Source organism: Hylaeus anthracinus, unplaced genomic scaffold (genome assembly GCF_026225885.1).
Source record: "Hylaeus anthracinus isolate JK02 unplaced genomic scaffold, UHH_iyHylAnth1.0_haploid 4, whole genome shotgun sequence".
Taxonomy (NCBI): Eukaryota; Metazoa; Arthropoda; class Insecta; order Hymenoptera; family Colletidae; genus Hylaeus; species Hylaeus anthracinus.
Window position 1 is genome coordinate 14,775,667 of NW_026535289.1, and position 27,090 is coordinate 14,802,756.

At 43.6% G+C, this 27,090-nt stretch overlaps 3 protein-coding genes across 9 annotated transcripts in view; 1 reads left to right on the forward strand and 2 right to left on the reverse strand.

Annotated features, from left to right (window-relative positions):
• LOC128895211 (uncharacterized) overlaps nucleotides 1-662 on the reverse strand; it is a 6,361-nt gene extending 5,699 nt beyond the window's left edge. Inside the window, exon 1 of the mRNA XM_054157626.1 lies at nucleotides 563-662. The gene's annotated coding sequence lies outside the window, so the exon portion shown is untranslated. The remainder of the gene's footprint in view (nucleotides 1-562) is intronic.
• Nucleotides 581-2,213, forward strand: LOC128895216 (L-xylulose reductase). The gene is made up of 4 exons (XM_054157634.1): nucleotides 581-735; nucleotides 1,320-1,749; nucleotides 1,809-1,957; nucleotides 2,044-2,213. The coding sequence occupies exons 1-4, from the start codon at nucleotides 684-686 to the stop codon at nucleotides 2,145-2,147; spliced, it is 735 nt and encodes a 244-aa protein (XP_054013609.1). The 5' UTR covers nucleotides 581-683; the 3' UTR covers nucleotides 2,148-2,213.
• A 1,551-nt stretch (nucleotides 2,214-3,764) lies between these two features.
• Nucleotides 3,765-27,028, reverse strand: LOC128895204 (casein kinase I-like). Of its 7 annotated transcripts, none has more exons than XM_054157608.1 (10): nucleotides 26,001-27,028; nucleotides 24,714-25,169; nucleotides 24,318-24,428; nucleotides 23,674-23,822; nucleotides 22,575-22,771; nucleotides 22,281-22,483; nucleotides 21,931-22,192; nucleotides 21,438-21,589; nucleotides 14,937-15,012; nucleotides 3,765-4,524 (listed from the first exon to the last, which is right to left on the reverse strand). In XM_054157608.1, exons 2-10 carry the CDS (start codon nucleotides 24,787-24,789, stop codon nucleotides 4,500-4,502), a joined length of 1,251 nt encoding a protein of 416 aa, XP_054013583.1. In that variant the 5' UTR covers nucleotides 24,790-25,169; nucleotides 26,001-27,028; the 3' UTR covers nucleotides 3,765-4,499. The 7 variants fall into 7 exon arrangements, with proteins under 7 accessions (XP_054013583.1, XP_054013585.1, XP_054013580.1 ...); XM_054157605.1 differs by lacking the exon at nucleotides 3,765-4,524 and adding an exon at nucleotides 5,841-8,927 and having other exon boundaries at nucleotides 21,931-22,189; XM_054157603.1 differs by lacking the exon at nucleotides 3,765-4,524 and adding an exon at nucleotides 5,841-8,927.
• Nucleotides 27,029-27,090: the final 62 nt, after the last annotated feature.

Genomic DNA, 27,090 nt, shown 5'->3' on the forward strand with positions numbered 1-27,090 from the left:
GGCGCTGACCAAACTCCTAAAATTAGTTCGGTACATTCACCGACAGATGGCGATTAGATAGACTTTGGAAAGCGCGCGAAATTTGAATTAGTTATTCTAATATCAATAGTAAATTCTTATTTTTTGCTTTTACTTTTTCACCGCGAGATGGCGAGTCGATCGATGGACACCATTTGAGCATTATTTATATAGTTTATAATGTATAACTTAGTAATTTCAAATAATACCTTCAGGTATGAATAGAAAAATGCTTAAAGGATATTTAACTTAAATTACTTGATATAAGTTTATCATAGATCAGTATTTCTTATGCACAAATAGTAACCCGTGTATCTTTATTAAGGTCACGACCTCCGGCCTAAGAAATATCAATGTCAATAAACAGAAGTTCAGAATGACAGAATTTCTGTCTTTTTATGTATAAAATTGAAATTGAAAGAAGAAACATTAGGTTAAACGAATTGGAATGGGCGCGGCACGTGTTCATCGTACCACGTTGCATGCTGTGTCTTGCTCAACTATACTGATACTGTATTACTATAGTTTAATGCTGTATACTTACCGCGTAACGAGCGGAACCGATAGCAATTTATGTAACGCCGTCGACGGCCTTTGGTGGGGTCAACCGAATAAACATATTCAACAAGCAATCTCGCGTAGCAGTTTGTCTCACGTTTTTAACTATGAACATCGACTTTGAGGGTAAACGCATTTTCGTAACCGGCGCTGGACGAGGTACGCTATAAAATTAGCATATACGCATGCCATTTCCTTTGCTCTCGGCATCTCGTTATCTAGATTATGAACACGAAACCTATAACGTTCTTAAACGTCTGTCTAATAATCGTTTCATCTCTGCAACGAGTCGAATTGGAAAGCTTACTCGATTGCCTGAGAATGTGTATACAACCAATCAGGGTCGATTATATTTATACACAAACCGAGATAGGGCTTATCTCGATCTATAACCTTTTCAAGTCCTATGTCAAACGAGGCTCGACTATCCTCCGATTTACAAAAATATCGTATAATAAATTCTGATTAGTTTTTCGTTGGAATCTATTTGTTTTACACAAAAATAAATAGAAATATCTACCAGAGTGTAAAATGTATTTTATCGATATCTTTTCGTTACTCGTTCATATACGTTTATCAGCGTATTAAACGGTAACCAGCAATCAGCAAAAATTCGATTATGTAAACGTTATTTTTTTGTTCTTTATCTGCCCTTGCGGTGATACTTCGAGGTCACTTTCCAAAGAAAAAAATAAATGCCTGACTGCAGAAAGCGTACAATATAGATCGTTAAAAAATCGTAGGCATCGGTAAACAGTTGGCCCTCCGGCTCTCCAAGTACAACGCGCAGGTGATAGCGCTGTGCAAGACGAAGGAGAACCTGACGACGCTCAGCGGGATAGATCCACGTATCCAAACCGTGTGCGTGGATCTTCGCGACTGGAATGCCACCAGAAAAGTGGTCGAGAGCATTCTACCTATCGATCTGTTGGTGAACAATGCCGGCGTCGCGGCTCTTCAGCCCTTCCTGGAAACCACGGAGGAAGACTTCGACGTGACTTTCGACGTGAACGTCAAGGCCATGTTCAACGTCTCCCAGGTGGTCGCTAGGGACTGGATCAAGAGAAAAGTCGGCGGGAGCGTCGTCAATGTGTCTTCGCAGGCCAGCCAGGCTGCCCTGATGGATCACGCTGTCTACTGCGCCTCCAAAGGAGCCGTGGACATGCTGTCCAAGTAAGTAACTAACGGAACGATAAGATAAACAAGAAACTTTTCCGCGTTTCCATTTTCAGAGCGATGGCTCTCGAGCTAGGCCCGCACAATATTCGAGTGAACACCGTGAACCCCACGGTGATTATGACAGAAATGGGAAAACTAGGCTGGAGCGAACCGGCCAAGGCGCAGAGCATGATCAGTAAAATACCACTGGGCCGATTTGGCGGTGAGTAGTGATCTCAGTGTCCATGCCACTGAGTCTTCATCCTTCTGGAAATAATTGTACGGTTACGATACGTCTTCTATTCGCAGAAGTGGACGAGGTGGTGGACGCCATCGTCTTCCTCCTAAGCGATCGCAGCTCGATGATCAACGGAGTCGCTCTACCCGTAGACGGTGGATTCTTGGCTACGTAAACTGCGTCCCTATGTACACCGAATCTCGTTTCTAAAATAAACTGACTGGTTTCAGAGACAATTGCACGATTAACGACATCGTATTGGGGGTACGAATAAGTGTCGAGGGAAAAGATGGCGCAACTAGTATACTTTATACTTTATTTATTTATTTAATAGTATACTAGTTACGGCATCTGTTGCAAATCCCTCGAAACTTATTCGTACCCCCAATAATATATTATTATACATTAGATCGTCCAAATATAAGCGAAACGGGGAGTCGAGGAGATTGGGGATGGAGTAAAAGAAACGCTGAAACGTGGTTGTTCGTTTATCTCGTTTAATTTAAAAAATGCTTCGTTTCCTCTTTTTATTATTCAACTAGAATTCGGCGAGCCGACGACAGGCTGACCGCGAAACGATCGCGCTCGTCGCAGAAGAAGCTCGTATTACCGAAAATATTTTAGCGAGTCGCGTCGGTCCGCGGCTGCACCGACGCCGCCGTTTCCGATCTAAAAACAAACGTTCGTTTCCGGCTCCTAATCGGTATCATTTACCCCTACACGGTGAACATATAAAGAGCGGCGGAGAAAAACGCGAAATTAGACGGCCTGCACGAAGGAGAATTTCTTCGACGAATGAAATCGTCGGACGTCGCGCTTGGCTCGTTTCTCGCGTACGATTTACGTATAACCCTTTAACGCCAGCGATTCTTAATCGTTCGTCGAACCATTTCGATCGTCGAACGCAACGCCGAGCGATTCGGACGAGAAACGATAGCGGAGAATTATTATTCGCTCGCGAGACGTACATGCCCGATTGTCATCGGCGTAAAAAATATACGATTCAATCCTAGATGATTAAGAATCGCTTCGCGACGGTACGAGTACTAGGGAGAATTCAACGTACATAGAAACGGCGTTCGATTCGCTCCACGCACCTTTAGCTGCCTATTTTGATTTCGTTTATCCGGAGAATCGTGTTTTCGTCGCATAAAGGATCGACACGTTCGGCGCGTCGACGCGTTCACCCGATAAGAAAATGCAAACAATGAAACGCGAACGGAAAATTTGGCATTCGCATGAAAACCTCGACGATCGTCGCCGATTATCGTCGCGTGCACGCTTACAACGGACGCGCACGCGACATTTTCGGAACGAAGAAGCGAACGGACAACGATGGTCGTAATCTTACAATTGCACTTCAGTTAGGAGTTTAACGAACTCACGTCAAGAATGTCAAAGACAATGTAAGTTTAATTTGATCTCGATAGATCGACCCACGGGGGACACAGGAATAGGCGACGTTATCTTATTTGGGTAAAAAGTGAACGAATAAAAGATAAACGAGTAGTCGAATAAAAACATGAATCCGAATTACGGAATATTAGTCGATATTTTGGTTGCGAGCCTTTGCAGCTGGCTGCTTCGAATGGCGCTGATATTCGAACCGTTCGACTTAACCCTTTCGTCACGGGTGCTGACTATAATAATCGGCGCACAACGAAAGGGTTAATCGTTATTATTCGTCATCTTTTATCCGAATGAAATTCTGCCCATCTCTGTTGGGTCACGCGTCGTCCGACAGTACAAAAAGAAAGAAAACCTACGTGGCTTCGCTAACAACAACGGAAGCAGCCTCTTTCGTCGGTGGGTCGATGCTCGGAACAAGAACGATGGATTCGAACAGCGGCGAATTTACACAATTATTCCTTGTCGTTGTTAACATCGCGCCGTCACGATTGATCGCCGCAGATCGATCAGCGGGCCTGTGCTTTCTATCGATCTGTAGCTCTTGCCATCCTCGGAGATCTTGAACAATAAGAAAGGTGAAAAAGACAGCGAACGAGTCTCTCTCGAGAAGGATCGTCGCGATTACGTCGCTTTAACGCGTTCTGTACGATACCGGTTAACGATCGATCGCGTATCTGAAGCAAAACGAAGGTGGTGATGCCGGTCGATTACGAGGCCTTGTGTAGTAAATGTATTTCCTTTTTAAATTACCGTTCTAGTTGGGATCTTATCTATAGGTGCATCCAGCAGAGGCAACCGTTCATACTCTTGCATTCTTTGCTTTGATTCGAAGGAACCAGACGAATCAAAGCAGAAAATCCGAGAGAACCACTTAACGGTTCTCTGTGTCGAATGCACCGAATGTTCGCGCGGGTAATTTCGATCGGTTGAAGTATCCGGGAACCCCGAGGTTCCGAAAGGTGTCGAACGTGTCAAAAGAAAATGGAAGTCCACGGAAAGGAGACTGCCTGGCTCGTCTAGGGTTCGTCCTTTGTAATCACCGATTCTTCTTGAAAACCTCTTTAAGATCGAGATTACGAACCAGGTGTACCTAGAAGACGTCGAACGAGTCGATCGTTTAGCCGCTGGTGCTTTTCATCAACCTACAAAGAAAGAAAACGTGTATGCGAGAAGGAAGATCGAGTCTCGGAGATGGCAAGAGGTGGTTGTGCGATGATAGAACGAGAAAACGAAAATTTCGTGGTCGAGTGAAGACGAAAGCCACGAGTATCGTGTATCCTCGCGTACTCGCACATTCTTCTTAATCTCCCAGGAAGATGTACACTGTCCACCGTTAAATATAAGACCGTTCTAAATATCGCGTATCTTGTACATTTCGATATAAACTAAGCGAAAGCAAGTATACTACGATCTCGAGGAAGATTGTTTAACCCTAGAGAGTGCGCATCGAATTTCCACGTTGGCGTAGATCGGGAACGAGGTTATTATCGAGGTTACAACGTAATTGATTGAATCGAACAAAGTTATTCCTTTGAAGACGTTGCAAACATAGTTACGTTTCGCTTATGGAATGATAAGAATCAATGTTCGGTCGTTAGGAGCAATGTTTTTATTCTAGGTATATTTATACAGAATGACAATTGTATAACTTAAAAAGAAATTTAATAAAAAAAAAAAAGAAAGAAAGAAAAAAAGAAAGAAAAAGAAACGAAAGAAACGATTAACAGAATCCGCATCGAAGTGCAAGAAGAAATACAACAAAAACATGATCGAAGTTAACTAATTAAATTACTATATCATTCCTTCTGCTCCGGTTTGGGTTCAATTTTTTCTTTTTCTTTAATACAACCTTATCCTATACCTGGTTTTATATTTACCAAACAGCGTAGAAACAGTTTCTCTTATTTACCTTTATATACAAGTACTTATTGCGTTTTATTTAGTAGTCTGTCAGCGCGTTTCATTTTCGTATGGTATACTTGCTTCGACTAAACTTTAATCGCTGCATACAAAATACGCGAGCCTCGGGACGGTTTTACAGTTGTGGCGAACAGTGTTGTATCTATAACGCAACAAATAAAAAAAAAGAAAAAAAAAAGAAGGAATTAACGAAACGGGAAGGCAAGCCCGCATCAGCTCGCTTCGCGACGGCTAAAACGCTTCCTTTCATTCGGCTTCACCGCATGGTACGCAAAGACAGTTTATAATATATATATATATATATATATACACACACATATATATATATATATATATATATGTATATATATGTATATAGAGTATACTCTTTGTCGGTATCGGTTTTGTTTGTTTCCTCGGATATTTCGTTTATCTAATCGTCTCTCATTGTTACTTTCTCACGCACACGTTTACACACGGGGATGCACGCACGGACTCGCACACACACACACACACGCAAATAGAACGTTCGCTCTTCCTCCATATCACGCTTTTCGCATTGTTTATAGTTATATAGTAAATTTTTTTTCTCCCTTAATGGATCAATAGTAATTGTATATATATGTACATATACAAACCGGTCGCTTCGATACAATTTTATCGATTAGTACAGTTAAAATACGATTAATCGTACATCCCGACGCGATACCGGGACCATCGTGGCGCCTTCGGGCAGGAGACCGTTTTACGTTGTTCTTTAACCCTCTCTCTCTCTCTCTCTCTCTCTCTGAATTGAATTTTTTGTATCGCAGTTCTCTTCGAACTGAGAAGCCCCGCGGTTCGACAAACCCCATAGTTTCGAGAAGAAAGAAGAAACTCCTCTAGGCCGAGCAAACCCCGTCTGTCGTACAAGTTTTCATTCGCTTCGTTTCGAGAGTCCTCGAAATCGCAGCGCTCGACTTTATTCCGCTCAGTTTGCGCCAACGAGGAACACGTTCGATTCGTCCTCATCCCCGTATTACCAACGAAAGGATACGCGCTACAGTTACGAAGAATTTCAAGAAAAACTAAAAAGTCGCTTTTCAATTATCCCCGAAGTTGTCAAGAGACCAAAAGAAAGAGTCAACATGAACCGCGGTCTGGGAATTATAGACTGCTCAGGGCCACCGAGCGGCTAACCCTTTTACTCCCATTGCTCCGTCCTCAGCTTCTACGCTCCGTCCATCTTTGTGCTTTCAGTCTCCCAATTGACACACCGACCGTCGCATCGTCTAAATTTTTATTTACACCAACGCGTTACGGTTGCGCGGTTCGCATCTAAATTTCCGTTCCTCGGAACTCGAAGTACGAAGGTACAAAATATAGAGAAATTTTGAATAAAATCGGTTCGCGCAGTCGGTGCGTTACAGGAGCGAGCGGCGAAGTCGGGATTTCGCGACGAGAGACGTGTTTCGTGCGACGCGAACTGTGCTCGGTTAAAAAAATGAAACGGAACCGGAGGATTCGGTTGCTCCTCGTTTTACGCTGGCGTCGATCACCTCGGGAATGATTTGATTCGAGAACCTTCGTGGGGGTGGGGGGTGGGGGAAGGGGTGGGAAGCGACGAGGTCGGAACGGTTTCCGCGTATCTTGTCAGTCATGATTGGAAACGCGAGAACATTCGCTCGCGCTGGCAGTGTTTGTCTCGTCCGAGGTTGACGACTCGAGGAATCCTCCTCGATTCGACTACTCTATCGCAAATTGCACCAAACATAAATCTGCTAAGAATTTCGAGAACGATCGCTAACGAAAAAATGATTTCGATGTAGCATCGACATCGAATCTAACTTGAACGAATCTTAAATTATGTGAATCGAAATGAAATCGTCGTCGCGATTGCATCGAGGAGACGTTCCTCGAGCGAAGAATGCGCGTTAATCGAAAATAAAAGAGTGAAAAAGAATGAGAACGATGGAAGGGGTCGAGACGTTGACATCGAATAACGATTACAAAAAGTAATTATTACGGGTATCGTTCTGTACAAAATTAACGAAATTCGTGAAGCAGTATATCACGCAATATTTGTAATGATCGTCCCTAATTACGTTGATAATTGGTACAAAGGTAGTTGTTCAAGTATATCGTAACTCTTACTCGTAACAATTTACAATCGAGAGGACAAAGGCAATTCCTTCGCGCTTGCGTCGCTACTGCCGAAACATCGTTAACAATAATCCGATCGATAATTCCCATGGGTTTAAATTAGAGGAGCAAGCGGCGTCCGCGAGAGCGCAGAGGACAGAGAACAGAAATACGGAGGCAAAAACGAGAGGAACGCGCTATGATCGCGACACGCGACGGAAACCGAAATCGCGGACCCGTCGCTTCCGGTTCTCTCGCGTACGGTCGACGAGAGAAACTTCCGTTGCAAGTTTCCGAGTAGATCGTTGCGATCGATTCGTGTTCTTTGTACAAGTTACAACGTAGCGAATAGTGTAATTAACGGTAGAAGCAGCGGTAGTTGTAATGGTAATAGTAATAGCTGGTAGTAGTTAATAGTAAATAGTTAATCGTACATAGTAATAATAGTAGCGGTAGTAGTACCCTATGAAAAATAAAAAAAAAAAAAAAAATAAAAAAATTACATAGAAAAACATGTGTCGGTATAATATATATTTATGTATAACCAGTTTTCTTATCACGTTATTTTTTGTTTACTCGCATAATTTTTTTGTTTCTTTTTTTTGTATGCAACTCGTCGACGAATGTCTATACAAGATGTTGATCCGGGAATGAGGAGGAGGAAAAGGATGAGGATGGTAGGATGAGAGGAGCGAAACGGGAAGTGACGTGGGTGGAAAATTTGTTTGTGAAGAACGAGAATGGAAGTGGACGCGCGGGGGACGAAAGGAGATTAAAGCGTCCCACAAACTGCTCCGACGTGACGTGAGCCCACGTCACGTCGGAGCAGCCTGTGTTCGATCGTTCCCTGTGCGATCTCTGCGAGAAATAAATTCAGTTTTCGCAAGAAAATTGTTTACAAAATCTTATCTTTCTACTTTTTCCCTCGGCCTTTCCTATCCTTCCTAAGTCTGGACACGCGAAATTTTTTCCGTGCACGTTCTCAACGCAAAAGGCATAGCACGTGGGACACGCATAACAGCACAGTGATTAAGTACGATGCTTTAGGAAAGTCCTTCGTCAAGATCGCATACGTAGACACACGTGAGCGACCGTAGCTCTTTAATGGACGCGTCTCGTAAAACAGAATTCAATTTTTCGAGCATGAAAAAATGTTCGATATGTAAGGACTAGTCAATTTCCATGATCGAATAAACCTGAAACAATAAAAGGCTCGACGATCTCGGAGTTCGCTCGAATCGCTTAGAGTCTATAAAAATAAAAGATTTAGCAACATTTCGCATGATTCTAATAAAATTAATTGGTACACACATCTTTACAGCAAAGTAACAGAATTATACGGGATTTGTTTCGCTTGGTTTGTCACCTGATTCGCAGACCCGAGCTTCGAGACTCTTCCGCTCGTCGTCGGACAACCCGGACTACGGAAAGACTTTTCTAATGCATCGGAGAAGATAGGGTTTGGTGGTGTTTACTGGCAATCTTCTCGCCCAATTCCTCCTTTCTCTTGATTCTGAATCGCGTTCTACAATAAAATAACAATTTCCTATGTTTAAAGACAATCGTAAACAGAGCCAAACCTAAATGGCGTAGAAGGCTGGGTATGGTACCGTTCGCCAAACGGATTTCTCGCCACCTCCTCGACTTCGTTTCGCCACCGAAAATCGGCTTTTCGCGTTAAAGAAGAAAAAAAAATAGAGGAGGACGCAGCAGATCGAGGAGAGGTGATACGCTGATCAACGAGAAGCCGCGAATCGTCTGTTTGATAAGGACACGAAACGATCGCCACCTCCGTCCGAATGAATCGATCGACGATCAGATTTACGCGCGGACGCGAACTGTACAGTACGCTTTGATCGATGTTGGCGCGATTCGCCGTGATGCTTCAACGTCTAACGCAGTGCCTCTCAATCCATGACTCAATCTCGACCTGAAATTAGGTCGTGGCAGCGCGCCATCTACAATGATTCAGGTTTTTATAAACAACAACGACAAAATCGAATGAAAATATAAATCGAACAAATTGGTCGCTTACTCGTATCACGTGTTACGATAAATCAAACAATTATTTTCTTCGGGTAATACGAGCGACGCTGTTTCTCGATATCCCTTTATATTTTCATTTACTGTTTTCGAGTGGGTCCGCGAAAAATTGCCGAGCGATCCGAGCTCCAGGAAGTTTGAGAAGCACTGATCCGACAGAACCGAGCGAAGCGTTTACGCTCGGTGAAACAAACATACCGACTGTATTCGCTCGCCGCGAGGTCATTGTACTATATTCCGTACGATCGTTAAACCAGAGCGCCGACGGGACGAATCTTCGACGCTCAGCCGACGGGTTAACTCGCCGTTAACGAAACCATTGTATTCGTTACATCATTGAACTAAATTGGGCTCACCCGAGAAAAATTACTCGACGACTGATTTTTCTCCTAGCGACACATCGTTAGGTATCACGTGTCACAGCTCTGTCGTGAGCGTCGTTCGACGCGCGATTTCGTCTATGTACAAATCATGGTGTTCGTTCGGTATGCTACATATATCTATACAATTACGCTCGAATCGAATTCTCGGCGCGTTCGAGCCACCGTTCTTTGAATATCGAAGCAGCCTCGAGCCGAGAATCCGAAAGTCGAGTTTGCCTGAAGAAACTTCAGTCGAACTTTGCGATCCGGGAAGAGGAGTGCCTCTTATTTAAAAAAAAAAAAAAAAAAAAAAACAAAATAAAAGAAACGCGAGATCTCTGGTTCGCTATCGGTATTCGTTCCAAGACGCAGGAAGACTCGTGTCCAGCAAAATCGTGGCAACAGCAAGGACCATCATCGAAGTCGCGTACTGTACATTCGCCGATATACCCTAAAGCGTGGGCCCAAGTCACGTCGGAGCAGTCTGTGGGACGCTTAAGAATCACAGACCCCTGCAGTGCGTCCTTCGTCGAAACACCACGAACAATCTGTGCATATGTATACGCGTTGTCCTTCTCTATCGATCGAACCATGTTCGTCGCGAGTGCTGTTTTCCCAGGCAATCGTGGCTCGCGCGGACAATGATACGATTACTCGCGTCTGGGCGCTATTACGTAGTCGGTTCTAAAACGGCGGTCGACTTGGACACCTAAATCGTCCCATCTAGATCGTTTCGCCGCGATCGTTCTTCGAGCAGGGTTTGCTCCGCATCCGGGCGACTGGATCACCTCGCGCGACCGTTCTGAGTGGATCATGAAGACGCTAGAGATGAGCAAAACTCCTGTCCAGATAACAGTCACCGATAAAAGGTCGACAACGTTTTATTCCTTATTGGTTGAACGAAAAGTGGAGCTTGTGTTCGAGCGATTGAATCGTTCTACGTTTGTTTTTGACAGATATAATTCGAGGAAAATTTTGCTCGTCTCTGTCAGACAGACCAGATAGTAGAGAACGCGGGTCGGACTCCAAAGAGCCAGCGTTGGGCAGTGATTACTTGCGATAATCGTACAATACGTGTGTTACAGTGAAAGCGCGAACTACAACGAACGTACACATATTTTCCATGAATTCTAGCGAGAACTAACCAGAATCTAACCTAATCCAGACGAAATTCAGCAGTGAATGTATGCATTCGTTATTCATCCTTACACTGTAACGCACATTTTCAGAAAATTGTATGATAAAGGCGTATGTATACGCTCTAATACATCGAATAATAATATATATATATATAGGTATATATAAAAGGCGTACATAAACGGTCGGTGAATTTTGCTCGGTACATTTACTGTTCTATTAAACTGATACAGTATTAGACATATCGTTACACGTTGCACAGCAACCGATCGAGTAACTGAATATCGAGAACAGTTTCGATATCTTCTCGCCTTCAACAATGAAATTTAGTTTCTAAGCTACATTTAGAGTGTACAATGAGAAATCGGTGATCGGTCGGAGCTAATCGTGTCTGATTATTCGTTAATCATGACTAGTGATTACTCGGTAATCGTAATCATGGATTATGCCCAACGCTGGTTCTCGTAGATCACGCTCGGTCGAATGGATCGTCGACCTGGACAGTCTTCCGCGATATAGGTCACTGGATTCGCCGCCTACGGAGGGTCACGGCTCTATGCTGAAGAAGACGACGACAACGACGTATCTGCTATTGCTGCTGCTGTTGATTCACTCGTCGAGATCATCGGCTGCAATTCTGACCCAGGGCGGGGCCATTGTCGTCGCATTGGCGCTTCCAAAACAAAAGACACACAAAACAGCGACATTAGCGCGACACCGTCCTCACTGTTAAATGATTTTCGTCACCGAAACTTCGCCATTCCCGTCGCCGTTTGCGATTTCCTTCTCTCTTCCGATCGGCTCCCGTTGTCCGTGTCTCTCCTCCTCTCGCCCTGTCGTCTAGGCGTTTCTACTTTCGGCGGGCGATCAACGTGTGAGCTCTTCCGTCTCGTTTCGACGTGCCGTCATCGTGATCGTCTCGGCACTGGCTCGTTCTCGGCGCCGCGTTTACCTAACGTGCGGCCGAGTTCTCTGAGACGGCAGAGAATTCGAGACGAGCCGCGATCGTCCAAGTTATCGCAACGAGAGCGAGAGTTTCGAGAGGGATGAGGCGACGAGGTCAGAGAGAGAAGGATCGCGAGGCGAACGTTTATCCACGATTTCAGTTTTTCGCCGGCGTCCGCTACCGTGGCACAGGAGATACTATCGCCCATTCTTTGCCTACTTTCGTGATTTAGAATTAGTGTCTTAGCTTTCGGTTACCTGAAAACAAAGTCAACGAAAGAACATGAAGCTCGATTCCGGCGGGTCTCGACGCCGGGCGTTTCGGTGTCTACGAGATTTAACGTGTCTTGACAGTAACGAGAGAATCAGAAGAAAACAGAAACGTGCGTACCGTTCATGCACTAATCCTCGAATGACCAACGTCGGTCCGCCCAGTGCGGGATGTCTCGAAAATCCGTCGACGTGCGTACTCGATTTTCGCGAAACATTCGGATTTTGATTAATTTTAACGAATACATGCGAAACAATCATCCATATCGCTGAACTTATCTCTCGATATACGAGTTACAGCTTGCGTAAAAAAAAAAATAGAAAAAAAAAACAAAACGCGTCCGTCTCAACTTCTGCTGGTTCTACGAGTAACTGTAACCGTAATTAGCAACACGGTTCGTTAGAAGCCGAATAACCGAGCGCTCAAGAAAATCGAGTACGTAAAGAGCTCCAGTTACGTGACGTTGAACGATAACACGGAGCAACCAGTTGCCGAGCAGAGTTTCGCAACAACCCAGAACGACAATTCCCTCTTTTCGTTACGCTCCTATTCGTCGAGACGTAACGGTGACTATCTTGAAACCTAAACGCGAAAGTACTTTCGTAAACGCCAACGCGCTCGAGTTTAGGTTTCCTTCTTTCACGTTTGGGCATCCCGACGAACGCGAACGATTCGACGATCCAGGTACGCGTCTATCGCGATAACGTATTCGTACCGGTTGTACCTCGGAGACAAACTCTCAAATTTCCCCGATTTCAACTTGCTTGCCACGGAGACAAATTCTCGAGCTCCGAAGAGTTTAATCGAGGAATATTTTATCGATCTAGATTTCTGAACGGATCACAGAAATGTTTGATCGAGGATCTGGATCGTCGTGAATCTTTGTCATCGTTCGCTTGGCACATTGGGAATTCACGTAGAACCCACGTGGATAAGAAAGTGAAGATAACCCCTCGCACTACGCGGAAATTCGGAAAATGCCGCGCGCCAAACCCGAGCGCCCGAACGAGCGCAGTAAATGTAACAACGAGCCTGACTCGTGATTTTCAAGTTTGGTCTGAAATTTTCATCAGGAGTCAGACTCGTAAAAATAGCGCTAGGGGATAAAGATACGTTACTCCGTCCATCAGCGAAAGAGACAGAAGCTAACTATATACAAGGTGTCCCAAAAATGTAACACTTTGAAAGGAGTGGTTCGGGAGGTAATTTGAAACAACTTTTTCACTTTTTCCTTAGCGAAAATGTTGTCCGAGGCTTCGTTAAGCAGATATTAACAAAAAAAAAAAAAAAAACTCGACCAATCGGAGCGCGTGGCCACGCGCTAGAGAGCCGCAGTAGTACAGACTACGCGTCAGGCTGCTCGCGCTCTGATCGGTCAGTGTTTTCCGTTAATATCTCCTTAACGAAACCTCGGACAACACTTTCGCTAAATGTTGTCTCAAATCACCTCCCGAACCGCCTCTTTCAAGGTGTTACAACATTTTTGGGACATCCTGTATATGTTTCCTGCGCTCGTCCCCTACTGGTTATGCAAAATATAAAGATTGTTCAACGTGAGTGTAAGAAAAGACCATTCCAGTGCACCCGACAGCAGGCAAACAGACTTCATCGTCGCATTTGGAAAGCATTTTCTCCGCTGTCTTTATCATTGATCAGAGGAGTCGCGATAATTACAGCGTTCGTGTTCGATCGAGTAATTCGATCCATTCGATGAATACGCGATGCAATTGAAAATTAAGTAATCACAGGCAATTGAGTCGCGATTAAATCACGCGATGGATGACTATTAAAGTAATCGTTGGGTGCCAACGACGACCGGCGATCAAAGTAATCGCTATTCTACGATCTCTAGTGTAACATTAATAACGACGTTTAACGTTCTTTCCAAATGACACAGTGCTCTCCCTCTTCCCTCTCAACTTCTCCCCGGATCTCGGTCGATCGAGGGAGAACCATGCCACGGTATCAAGACACCAATCTACCAAAAAAGAGTGACCTGCCAAATTAGAGCCGAATGCAACTAACACCGACATCCACATCGAGATATAGTTCGCAAGCAAAAACAGTCTGTACACAGTCGGCGAAGAATAAATCATAATTAATTCGGAACCGTTCGCGTTGATTCTATCGCGAAAACAAGGTACGCGCACTTACAATGAGTAACTTTAAGTATTGAAAATATATATTCTGATAATGTACGCAATTGCGGGCTATATATACGTACCTTCATCGTGAATAAAAATTATAAAGCGACGAAGTGAAAATTGCAGTAATTGCGGTAAAAGTTGCTCACTGTATACGTAACGGCATCGCCATAGTTCGTTTACAAAAATCGAAATGAAAAGATGCATGAAAAGAATGAAAAATCGTGACGCGATTGACTCCGGTGTCGGATAGTTTGTGAATTGAATCGCGACGATTTAATGACCCCGTGTGCAATGTTGCATGCAAACCCCGATGACAGCACCAAGTGTAACAAGCTCGTTGCAATTGCTACAGAAACGTTACGGTGTAAGAGGAAAAAGAAACTTTTGCTTTCGTCAGCCAATCGAAGATAGACGAATCAAGAAATTTGACATCAAGAAAGAGTAGAATGCTTTCAGAAAATGCGCGAAAGAATCTTCCTTCTTAAACCTCCGAATCGAGAAGACCCCTTAAGAAATAATTAAACGCGCGATTAGTTACAAAGCTACGAAACAGTGAGACCACACCCTCTGGACGCTAGGCAGAGCGAGTTATACTTAGGTGCTTATTGCTGTGTGATATAGCAACTCACTTGGACTTCGGCTGCATTTCTCCCTTACGGTGCAACCTCATACTGACCCTTCGCTCCTGGCCGACCGCGCCCGACGCTGAAAAACACCAGCAGAAAACAATGCATACCGCGGAAAAAGAATCACTTGCACCGTTAACACCTTCGTGCTCGCGTAATTAATTCTCTTTTAACGGGCGGCGGTCTTTCGTGTTTCAAAAACAATTAAAAAAAAAAAAAAAGCTACAAAAAATCATTTGATCGCGAAAGACACGGTATACCAAGCTTAAAGAACAATCTTTGAAAGGCTAACACGAATGGCACGAGCATGAAGAGGTTAACGATTCGATGTATCCTCAGGTTTCTTCAGAGATGGGCAAACTGCTCTTGGATCGTGTTCGAAACCTCCATGTCCCTTAACAATCCCCATCGAAATTAGATTACGCGATTCAACTCGAGTTTGACCATCTCTGAGAATCGCACGTTAAATAAATACCGATAAAGATCGACGGAGAAATCGCGAGTATACTCCGACCCTTTAAAGCGCCGTTGCAAAAGAGTTTGCAACGTGACATGAGTTAATTTTACATTCTCGAGGCATTTGTAAATTAAAAGCTTCTTCAGTTCTTTAATAGGAGACGTCTTCGTAGGAGACGTCTTCGCGTCTACGTAGTTCTCGATCATCCGACGTAGAAATTCGGAATTTAAAGGGTCAAGATACGCGATCGCTCTCCTTAGGAACGAGTTACAAAACGCATTCGCAGTCGTGCGGTAGCTCGAGTCGGGAAAATCAGAAACTAGAGAGCACAGTGTCCGGAGGTGTATGAAAACAGTACTCGCGTTACAGAAGCGCGCATCTCGCGGTTACGCGGGTTACAAGTTACACCCGTCGCAAGTCGAGCAACGTTCGGGCTACTTTACAGACGGTTTCACGTCGCTTGTTCGTTGGTCGTGACCAACCATCCGTGCTAATACCGCTGGTATCGTGCGAGAATCGTTGCGATTCGATCCGAATTATGCTACAGGGTGTCCAACGCGAAGGTATTTGCTCGATTGTCGTAATTGACGCGTTAAATGCAACGCCGGTTTTACGTGCCGTTTCGTTCAGAATATAAACAGGTATCAGGCAACAAAATCTCAGTACCATTTATTGTTCGAAAGAAAAGAAGTCGGTGCACGTGGTTTCTAGGTGTTTAACGTGTTAATTACGTGAGTAACAAGAGAAAGCAAACTGTTCGTAGGTTGATTTAAGACTTGAATTGAAATGATACTCGTCTGTTATTCGAATTAAGAAATGGTAACGCTAACATTACCTAACGCTGCAGAATTTCGTTCGTCGGACACCCTGTATAGACTCTAGGAGACACTGTTGGTTCGCTGACGGGATTCTGCTCGAATAACGACAAAGTGTTTCGCTACACTCGAAGGATTAACGTAGAAAACATTCGGATCCGATGTGAAGTCGATCGCGACGGGCATCGACCGCACGGAACAGGAACGCGATGGACGGACCTTTCACGCTTGGCAATTGAAATGGAAAAAGCTCTCGACTTGAGAAACAATCGTCGAAAAGACATCGTGACGACGCATACGATTCAACGGTTCAGAAATGTAAAAATTGAACAAACAAAAAAAGAAAAATGAAAAGAAATGGAAAAAAATATAGAAAAGAAAAACAAATACGCCTCCGTGAAGACAGATGATGCGAATTAGAATTGAAAAAAGAAGAGTCTTGGATCGAGCTCGAAGTGTCTCTCGTACAATATGGTTTTTCCATTCAAGCCAAGTGAGAAAAAAATTTTGACAAGGATAATCGACAATGTCGTGTGGTGAAATAAATAAAGAGACCAGTCCTTGAATGGAAAAACATTTATTTGCTACTTCATCATCATCATCATCATCACCATCATCATCATCATCATCATCATCATCATCACCACTATCGATAAAAACAGGATAATTACAAATAGATGCGCGATTGCGAAGACTCCCTGGATAAGTGAACAAAACAAGGGAGAAATAATGCGCGATAGGGAAGCAGCGATGACGCCTACCGTGGGTTCCAGCGTTTAGGAAGAAGTCAGTAAATTCACAACTTCCCTGACGATCGGGAGAAACGATTCAACGTGCACGTGTTGCCGTTGTTGCCGAACGAAAGAAGCCCTCGGGATTACAATTCGCGCGTAGAACAAGTAGAAAACTATGCTTTATTGTTTCTATCTAAGCTTTGGTAACCTTTCTGGATCTCGAGGTGCTTCTTTTCGTTGGATCGAAATCGGTCGTCGTGAACAGAGTGGCCACGATCGTCCGATCGTCGAAGAACGATTCACTTTCTGCGAACAAACGGTGCGTGAGAGGATTAAGCGCGAAGACGAACTATTTCTATTAAATCGATAAGCAACAAACAAGAATTTTCTCAATCTCTGCATTCGATGGATGTCTACTTACAATGTTCAGTGTTTGGAAACGGACTTGACTTTCGATGTATCTAGTAACAGTATCGAGGAATTATTATCAGCCTGGATTGCCGTATGCTACTATAGACAATTTTCTTTTTTTTTTTAATTAAAGACTGTTTCTAAATAGCTCGGTAGATAAAGTATTAATTGACCGAATACGGTAAAGTCCCCTTAAATGCACAGGGCTCGGTACCGAACTTGTGTGTTTATCACAGAGTTCGTATATATTTTTATGTTTGCCGACAAGCTTCGAACGTAGAGAAGGACAGAGAATAAAGAAGAGGACGGAGAAAAAACACCAGGGTACGTCGGTGTTTTATCCAGTTTTACCTGGATCGCGTTACACTGCTCGGTGCTCGAACTCCTTGACCCCTCAAGGGGTACAGCCCCCTTTTGGTGAGGATGGTTTCCGTGCGTTTAAGGAGACTTTACCGTACTGGTTTCGATTTAAATTCAATTTAGTGTACAAATTACTGTTCCAGCGTATCAATTGTTACGTCACAGAGCAAATGAATTTTTGTGATAAACCTGCGAGGAATTAACGATGGAGATATTTCTTTGTTCCTTCGCGCCTAAATCCTCTCACGCAGTTCTTGCTCTTTCCATCGCGCTGGAATCCCTCTCCCCCCCAAAAAAAAAAAAAAAAAAAACGAACGCGGCGACACGTTCGGCTAACATCTTCGAAGATCGACAAATTCCTATCAGAAACATCGATTTCGAACTCGACCTTTCGGATAGTAAAAACTAGTTTGTATTTACGTCCATACCCTACCTCAAAAAGTAAACACACTCGCTCTATATGGATAATAAACGCTGGGTTATGATTACAATGTTCGATAAGCGTCGCGATGGAACACTCGAGACGGTTAACGATTAAATGAACGAACATAAAACGGTATGTTGCGAATTCTAATTAGCCCTCTATTACATATTAATCAGGAACTCGATAAAAATCTCTACGAAGTACAGACGGAATCTCGTGTTATTTTTTACGGATACGTCTACTAGCTGCGCGGATTCGGTCGCGTATCGTTCAGGACGAATATCGATTAATCGACGGATACATTAACCACGAAGAGAAATCTCTTTTACGGAAAATAAAGCGACAATCCATGCGATAGAGGGTTAATTATACGATGGGAGGCGTACGATTCGTTCGCGCGAGACAATTATTCTCGAGTCGGATCGGACGGTGTGACGCATTGGTGAAAAATGAAGCGAGCACGACTTCGATACATGAGCGTTAATTTTTGCTTTCGAAAGTAGACGAACGTTCGTGTAAATGAAAAAAGACGAAGGTAGAAAATGTTAAAAAGTATAAAATTGTTTCGAGGAACATAAACGTTCCCTTTCGAATTTTCGATATAAAAATCAGTCTGAGGAATATCAGTTCTTCGATTAGTCTCGTAATCGTATAAAAATTACTAGGCGAAATTACGGACTACGAACTACTCTAAAATTAGGAAGAACTTTCGGGAGTTTCGCTGAATTTATCGTCGCTCCGATGGACCGCCGTATATCCGAATAAACGGAGTTCCACTGTATTTACTTTCGACCAGCGACGAACGGATCCGTTAAATGGTCATTTAGATAACCGATCGACAATCGCTCTTTTCTAATTCTAAATAAAAAATGAGAGATCCAACACCATAAACACGGCGAAGGTGATGAAGTGCTCGTATGAAAAAATATCATTTCTTTATAAAAACGCGAGTATCAAAAGTTAAGGGAATTTCTCCGTATAATAGCCCTATTCGCCATCGATTCTGAATTTCACCGTGCTGCTACTGTTAAACGTCTATCCCCTATCTTATGTACACCGGTGGTTTCTTATTGCGTTAGTTGCTGTAGTTTGGTATATGAGAGTATACATTTTGCGTTAAGTCCTATACGTCTCGTAAAGGAGACAGACAAAGAATATCAATTCGATCCATATCGAGGCGTCGATCGGATTGGTTTGAAGAACGAAATTCGAAAATTGCAGCAGGATTACCCTATAGAGTTCTAACGAAACCTCGACAGCAATAATTAAAAAAAAAAAAAAAAAAAGCAGCTGTCTGCCAAAATATTTTGAATCCCTTGCGATAACTACCAATATTTCGAAACACGATGGATCGCATGCCGAATGAATAAAATTAGCGTCTCCCGAACTGTTTCGACCACGAAAAACTTTTTATCTTATTTTTAAAAACGATATAAAACGAATGTACATGTATAGAAATGATGAAATCTGTTAAAATTGAACCCGTCGTCCACATAATTAAAGTTAAAACGATCCAAATTATGCGTTACGATGACGAAGTAACCTTCACAGTTTGAGAAACGCTAACCGAAACAAACGAGTTTACGTCACCGTTTACATTCGGAATGCATAACGTAAATTCGAAAGAAATCAAACGAAATACATGGAACCTTAGATCACAGCTTGATCAATGCGAGTATTTAAACTATAACGTTTAGGTTATATTGCGACGAAACGGTTACACCTGACCTCTAAACAAGAATCATGTTATTAATGCGGTATTAGCGGTATCGCTCGTCGCAATCCTCGATAAACGTCACCTAAACGAACGGACGATAGTGCCATGAAAAGTTAAAAGGAAACAGAATTTAAATTCACCTTAAAGATTGATTATACTATTCCATAGATCGCGAGAACAAAAAACCTGTCAGGTATAGCAGCATACAGAAAAACCTCTACGGTAGCGTTCCTTGAACTTCACCTTTCCGTGAATTTCCGAAATAACGGAGAGCTACGCGCAAGCTACGATAAAGATCGCTCGGTGGTGTAAGAACGTTCCCTATAAATATGAAACGCGAGTCGCGGTACAAATACAAAGTTAAAGGCAAATGCAAATAAACATATCGAGAAGGATGCCCTTTAGAGTATCAAGATTCATGGCCTGAATGTTGTTACTCCGTGCAGTTTTCGACAATCCGGTCTCGGTCGCCGCGACATTGTTTCCATTAGGTTTGTGATCCTTGGTACTACCAGGTGGATCGTTCTTAACGCTCGGAGGAGTCGGTTCCATCTGTTTCTTTTCGTTTGCATTGAGTAAATTGTTCTCCTCCTTTTTTGCCTGCAACGTACTGTCTTCCAATTGGATGGTGACCTGCTTTCTATTGGCGGAGACCAGATCGTCCTTGCTAGTGTCGCGCTCAGAGAAAAAATCGTGATTGGACTCGACGGAGGTACGCCTCACCGGCAGACTCGGGACTCGATCAAAAAAATCATCCTTCTGATACTTGCGTAGAAAATATTCGCACTTCTCCTCGGCGCTCTGCGAATTCTCGTATTTATTCCGTCGTCTGATGAGGCGCTGCTTTACTAAAAAATGCCAGTTCCTACGGAGGCGTTGGAAAAAATTTGGACGATCGCGAACCGACTTGTTCGCCGACGTGTCCATAGATTTCTCCGATCTCTGAGAGAAGTCCAGGCTCCTCTGTTTATCGTGGCAAACCGTTTTCTGCCATTCCTCCTCGGTGAGGTCCAGGCTCTTCGAACCCATCAGCGATAAATCGACGTTTCTCTTCAATATTCCCAGAAAAAAGGAGAAATTTTTGTTCTGCTTGGCGGGCCCTTGGCATATCTTCTTGCAAAACTCGGAACGAACGCAAGATTCGTGGTCGAGGAACTCCGCGGTCCCGGAATGACGACGGACGTCGCGGGTCGCGCTGAGACGTCGACTTCCGGGCGTCGAGCTGTCCTTCGCGTTGTCCTGATCGCGACCCTTCTCTTCATCCACGCTGCCGAAGCAATTCAGCGAGCCGGGTGTTTTGACGGCGTACCCGTAAACGAGATTGTTCTGCTCGAGCGTATTGCTATTATGGAACACCACCACCTCGCGATCTACGTCTTTCTCGCGGTGTCCTAGATTCAGACCCGTTACGTCCTGCGCTGCTCTACCCGGCGACGATTTAAACGTACTGAACTGACACGGATTCGAGCGTTCCTGCGCGATATCGCTACCACCTGCTTGCGCGTGTCCGACTACGAGCTGCGTTTTTCGTTCGACTATAGCCTGCTGCTGGCTCAAACATAATTCTCGGTAGAACTTTATTTTACCTTGGAGATCACTCTTATCTTGATTGTCCTGATCGCGAAGTGCTTCCATCGCCTCGCGTTTTTGCCGCATACTTCTCATATTTGAGGTTGTTCCCACTGTCGGGCCCACCGTCGGCACCGATGCGTTCGCCAGACACTGCCGCGTGTAGGGCCTGCAATTCACAACATCGACGCGATGAGAGTTAATCTTATTTATTAATAAATTGAATAACATCGATAACGAGCGATATCGAGGCTGGGAATCCTCATTAGGGACGACAAAAGAAGAACGAAAATAAATGTTTGAGATAAAGAATTCATCGTACTTGATTATTCTTATTCGACGCGTGTATTTCCCGATTCATTGACCCAGCCGCTAATAATAGAACGCACTGGGTAATGAAATGACCATGCTATTTATACACATGAAAGAACACGGTATGGTGGAGACGCGATCGCCAACATTTTCATGTCTGATTTCGTATACGTTCTGCTTAATTCTGTTACCACCAACCTTGATCGCTGTTCTTGATCGTTATTGGTCCCGGACGGCAGCGCCGCGTTCGTTTGTTGAGAGTGCATCGGCACCTGTTGCGCCGAGGGCAACGTCGGTTGCCTCACGTTACCGAACTTCAGCATATTCCAATCGAACACGTAGTCGTAAGTGAAACCCTGCCCGTGGAATAGCGTTCGGAAGAGTTGTCGAAGATACGAGTAATCTGGCCTCTCCTCGAAACGTAATCCTCGGCAATACCTTAGGTACGACGCAAACTCTACTACAATAACAAGATTTTTATTTTGAGTACGAAGCGATTCCGGTTCACCGATGTTATTGAACAGTGCAACGCAAGAACGGGTATTTACCGGGATAACCTTTGCAGAGTTCCTCGACGGGTGTGGACATTTTCTTTTCGGAGATACGTTCGTATTTCTGCCTCTTGGTCGCTGCTTTCAAACCTTGCCAGGGCAAACTACCCCTGTTGAAGTACATAAGAACGTACCCCAAGGATTCAAGGTCGTCTCGCCGTGATTGCTCGATTCCCAAATGTGTGTTGATACTCGCGTATCTGTTTATATACAAACAAAGCAAAAATTGTAAAAATTCATCGAGAATGAAACGTCGATGAAAGAGAAACAATGGTGTATCCATCAACAAACCTGGCCGTTCCCGTCAGATTCTTGTTCTCTCGGTAAGGTATGTGTTTGTGAGTACGAACTTCGCGATATTTCTTAGCTAATCCGAAGTCTATAATGTACACGAGATTTCCTTTTTTTCCTAGTCCCATCAAAAAATTGTCTGGCTTGATGTCTCGATGGATGAAGGTACGACTATGAATATAATCCGTTCTACTTATCTATAGAGAAAGAATAGAAAAACAATGTATCAGTTATCGACATGGCGGTTGCGTCAAGTTTTCGTTATTGCAAGCGTAAACAAAAACAGAGAAAAATTAGCGAGTCTTTCGCACGCTAATAGCAACTGGAAATCAATGCAATGAAACAAAGAGAGTAAGTCATGCTTCATTCATATATTCTAAGGTCATTGCCTCTGGTAACTAATAGTACAGAACTGGTAACATTCGTTGGACCTTACGAACTGTTTGGTGGGAATTGAAAAAATTTTGAAAATACCGAAGGAAAAAGGATCCTTTCACGGATCCTTTCACCTGTTTTTTTCTGAAGATTCTCCCATTTAGCGCGACACCAGAATAGTACTTTGCTAAATGCATTTTGCTTACAACCAAAGCTTTCTATACTAGCATCGACTCCTCGTAAAACATTGTTTTTATTGAGATCGTGAAGCCATATTATCGGCTAACCGAGTCGTTGGCTGATAAGGACGTTACTCTTATTGTAATTTATTTCATCGATGGAAAACAGAATAACAAATACTTGCACATAATCGCAATATGAACTTTGAACGTTACAATATATGCTTTGTATTTGCGACGATACCACAGGAACATGAAATCGAAGATCTCGTTTCAAAAGCGGCAAGATGAAATTGCATACATTATCTCTTATCTTTCGTCGAAGAACGAGATGATAAGCAATAATATAAAAAAAATGTAAAAGAATATCAAGATGAAATACTGTAAAGCTTTCAAGCCTAGCATAAAGGATATTAGTTACTTGTTACGTATAACTTACCAAAAAATTATAACAAAAAAGACAAATATGGCAGTAAATATTGAAATATACGATTACAATAAAAAAAACTCTTGAAACAATGATCCTAGTAAAACTTATTATTTACCAACTGATCGGCGAGAAGCAAAACTGTCTTTAAAGAAAATCTTCTTGAACAGAAATTAAAGAGATCCTCCAGCGACGGACCAAGTAGCTCCATTACCATTACATTGTAGTCACCTTCCGAGCCACACCATTTTATAGTAGGTATGCCAACTGAAACATTGCAATAAAGTACGTTTGACAACAATTTAACGCAACGTGTCCGTCAAAATTTACAAGTAGAACATTAAAATATCGTTTGAAACTAAATAAGTGTCCTCATAGAAAAAAAAAAATATACCGTTACAGAGGAAAATAAAATAATGATAATTTGCGAATAGAATAAAATAAATTATTTACGTTACGAGTAACTATGCAATTTATTTTAACTAACAAAACTGGAGCATGAATATGCAATCGTTAAAACGGTAAAGTCCGTATTACATTGTCACAAAGAACACAGGACCGGGGTGGGGAGAACGGAGAAACATAGGAAACAGGGAAGGGGAGGAGGGAGAGCGAGAGAGAAGGTTCAGTGGCCAGACCTCAACCAGCTGTCCAACAAACAAACACAAAATTCTGACGGTTCTCGCGCGACAACGATTCGAAATATGCGTCGCATTTTCCGACGGTTCGCGAAACCCCACGAAAACGAAAAACCTTACTCACCGCCTCCTTGCATCATCCTGTAGAACTTGGACTCTATGTGCAACTGCGGATGCCGCGTTTTTATGCATTCTAGCTTGATGGCGACTTCCTCGCCGGTGGAGATGTTGGTACCTAAGAATAACAAAAAAAAAAGGCCAAAGGCCCGATCACGCGGTTGCCAGACGGGGCGAAATTTTTTACGAAAAGAAAAAAAGAAACGATCGAAAAAATAAAAATAAATAAACGTGTACATGTGTGCACGGGGGAGTTGGCGCGTTCATGCATGTCGTAGGGCAACTAGCGTGAGTAGGTGGGCGGATAGCGTGTGCGATACGTTGGTGTGCGTGTGTGTGGGTGGGAGGGGGAAGGCACAAGTAAAAACGTAAATGTCGAAAAGGAAGCAGCGAATAGAGTTACCTAGGTAAATGTCGCCGAAGGAGCCGCTCCCGATTTTCCGTCCTAGCCGGTACTTATTACCAACGCGTAGCTCCATCCTTCAGGCTCGCGGGTCTCGCGAAGAAAAGTAGCACGGAGCAAGGAAAGACGACTTTTAGGCAGCCGACTCCGAGGAGCGCTCTCAGAGGCTCCCGTTGGTGGTGATGTTTAAACGAGACCTGGCCGCCGTGTTACAAACTGGACGGGGCCTCCATCTTTGATCGCGTCGCCGTTCGCGGACCTACGGGCATTTCTTCTTCTTTCTCTCCTCGAAGTAATAGTTGCTGCTGCTGCTGTCTCTTCTTCTTCTCGCTGCGATGGCGGCCGCGCTGCTGATGGCGCTGCTGTCGTTTTCGCCGTTGTTGTTGACGGCGCTGCTGCCGTTGCTGCCAGACAGAGTTCACCACACAGAGGCCACCGTCGAGGAGACTGTCGTACCTGTGATGTCAGATCGAGGACGGGTGTCATAGAAAATTGCCCGTTCCACCTGGTTCGATGGTAGGGAGAACGGACGCACACTAACGGACGAGTCGCGTGTACGTGAAATCGCGCTTCGGACAACTTCGGATCGTAGAGAGAGAGAGAGGGCGAATCCGAGCTTTTCTTTCGCTCTGTCTAAACAGCTGAAATCCTTGAGTAGAAATGTTTTGATTTGTTTTAAATATTAGATTCTGGGATTTTGTTTTTTAAATCGAAATGAGTAGAATCGATTCAATGTCAGATATCATTTTTCTATTATTTACAAACTATGCCTCGCGTATATTTTAGAGATCTAACTAAAACAGAGATGACAGTCGTACAGTGACTCTATTAGTCATTTATTCAATGACAGTGGCCTTAGAACTTTATCGTGATATTTTTCTCTAGAAAAGTAACAATAGACTTTCTGAAAAGAGGTGTCGAGCATGCGACGGAAAATGACACGTGCTCGCAGTTTACCGTGAAATCTAAAAATTCGATTTAACTGTACGATCTAACTGTTTTCTCGTTCTATGTATTTCGGATTCAATGTAACACTCGTTATCAAGGCAAGATCCTTCTCGAGTACATTAGACGACCAAGAATCGTATTCCGTTTGCCGGCAATTCCAAGTTCAGCTGTGTCGAGAGCGAGAAGATGAGAGCATCATTCGTCTTCTCTCTCGACTCCCCGAACTAACCCGAAGTGGCGAGCACACGTATACGCGAGGCTCGTGGATCGGTATGTGTACGTGGGGGGGGAAAATTCTCTGTGACTCGCGCCCTCAATGTGGCATCACCAGTGTCGTACCCGAAATCCTTGCCCCCCACGGGGGGCGGCTGATCACTCGTCCTTGTACTTCGCGGGTTTAGTAAGCCCGAGAACGCGCCGCGACGAACAACACCACCGGATCTTGCAACACCACGTCGATCCGGACAGAGCAGCGCGAACCGGGTAAGGGCATCTGCCCTTTCGCTACGTAGATCCTGCACCGGAGACAGAATGGCAGACACACCAGTTATGGCCGTCCACGATCCACACCGTTGCGAACGCTCACCCCCCCTTAATCGTTGCCTTTTACGCGCGAACGCGACCCGTACAATTTTTTTTCCAAACACACGACCGAGGAATCGACCGACCGACCGTTCGCACGCGAATTTATCACGACACTGTATATCACTTTCGCTCACTTTCTACAACGCTTGTACTGGACAAGTCCTGTTCTCAGTGTCGCACGCTCGCTTACTCCCGACCGCCGACCACCACGGCGACGCACGACGAACGCCGAAGGCACACGAACCGCATTTCGACACGCCTGAAAAACTTCCGCGTCATCTGGTGAACACTGGTTGAATAGTGTTCGATAGCGTTTGTATTTGTACCGATGTCATTCGAAATATTATTGAATCTCAACAAAGGCTAGTTTTTAAAGCGTTGATAGCCCGCCGTATCAGACTCTGTTTTTAAACAGAAATTCTTTGTCGATAGGATTAATCGTATTAAGAATTCAGTCGATGTTATCTTTTAAATTCAAGTCGCTTGTTTCAAATAAAATAGTATGTCACTTTAGTTGTACTGAATCCGGCTAGAAAATAAAATAAACAGTTTACTATTTGAATGGTGAGCTCTACGAGTCTACCTGGCTTTAAAAGGAAAAAGGAAAGTTAATAAGATACATGCATTATTACAACAGATTAGTGTTTGCAAGTTATGCAATAATATTTTGCCACGACAGAATACCTCATTATTTTCTATTTTGCATTTATTACTTTATTAACGCGTGCATTTTTGTATAAATATAGACGTTAAAGTTTAAATGTTGTACGAAATAAATCAAAATAAATAAATAATTTCTATTCGAAAAATAAAATAATAATCGTTTGTTTAGGTTTTAGAAACA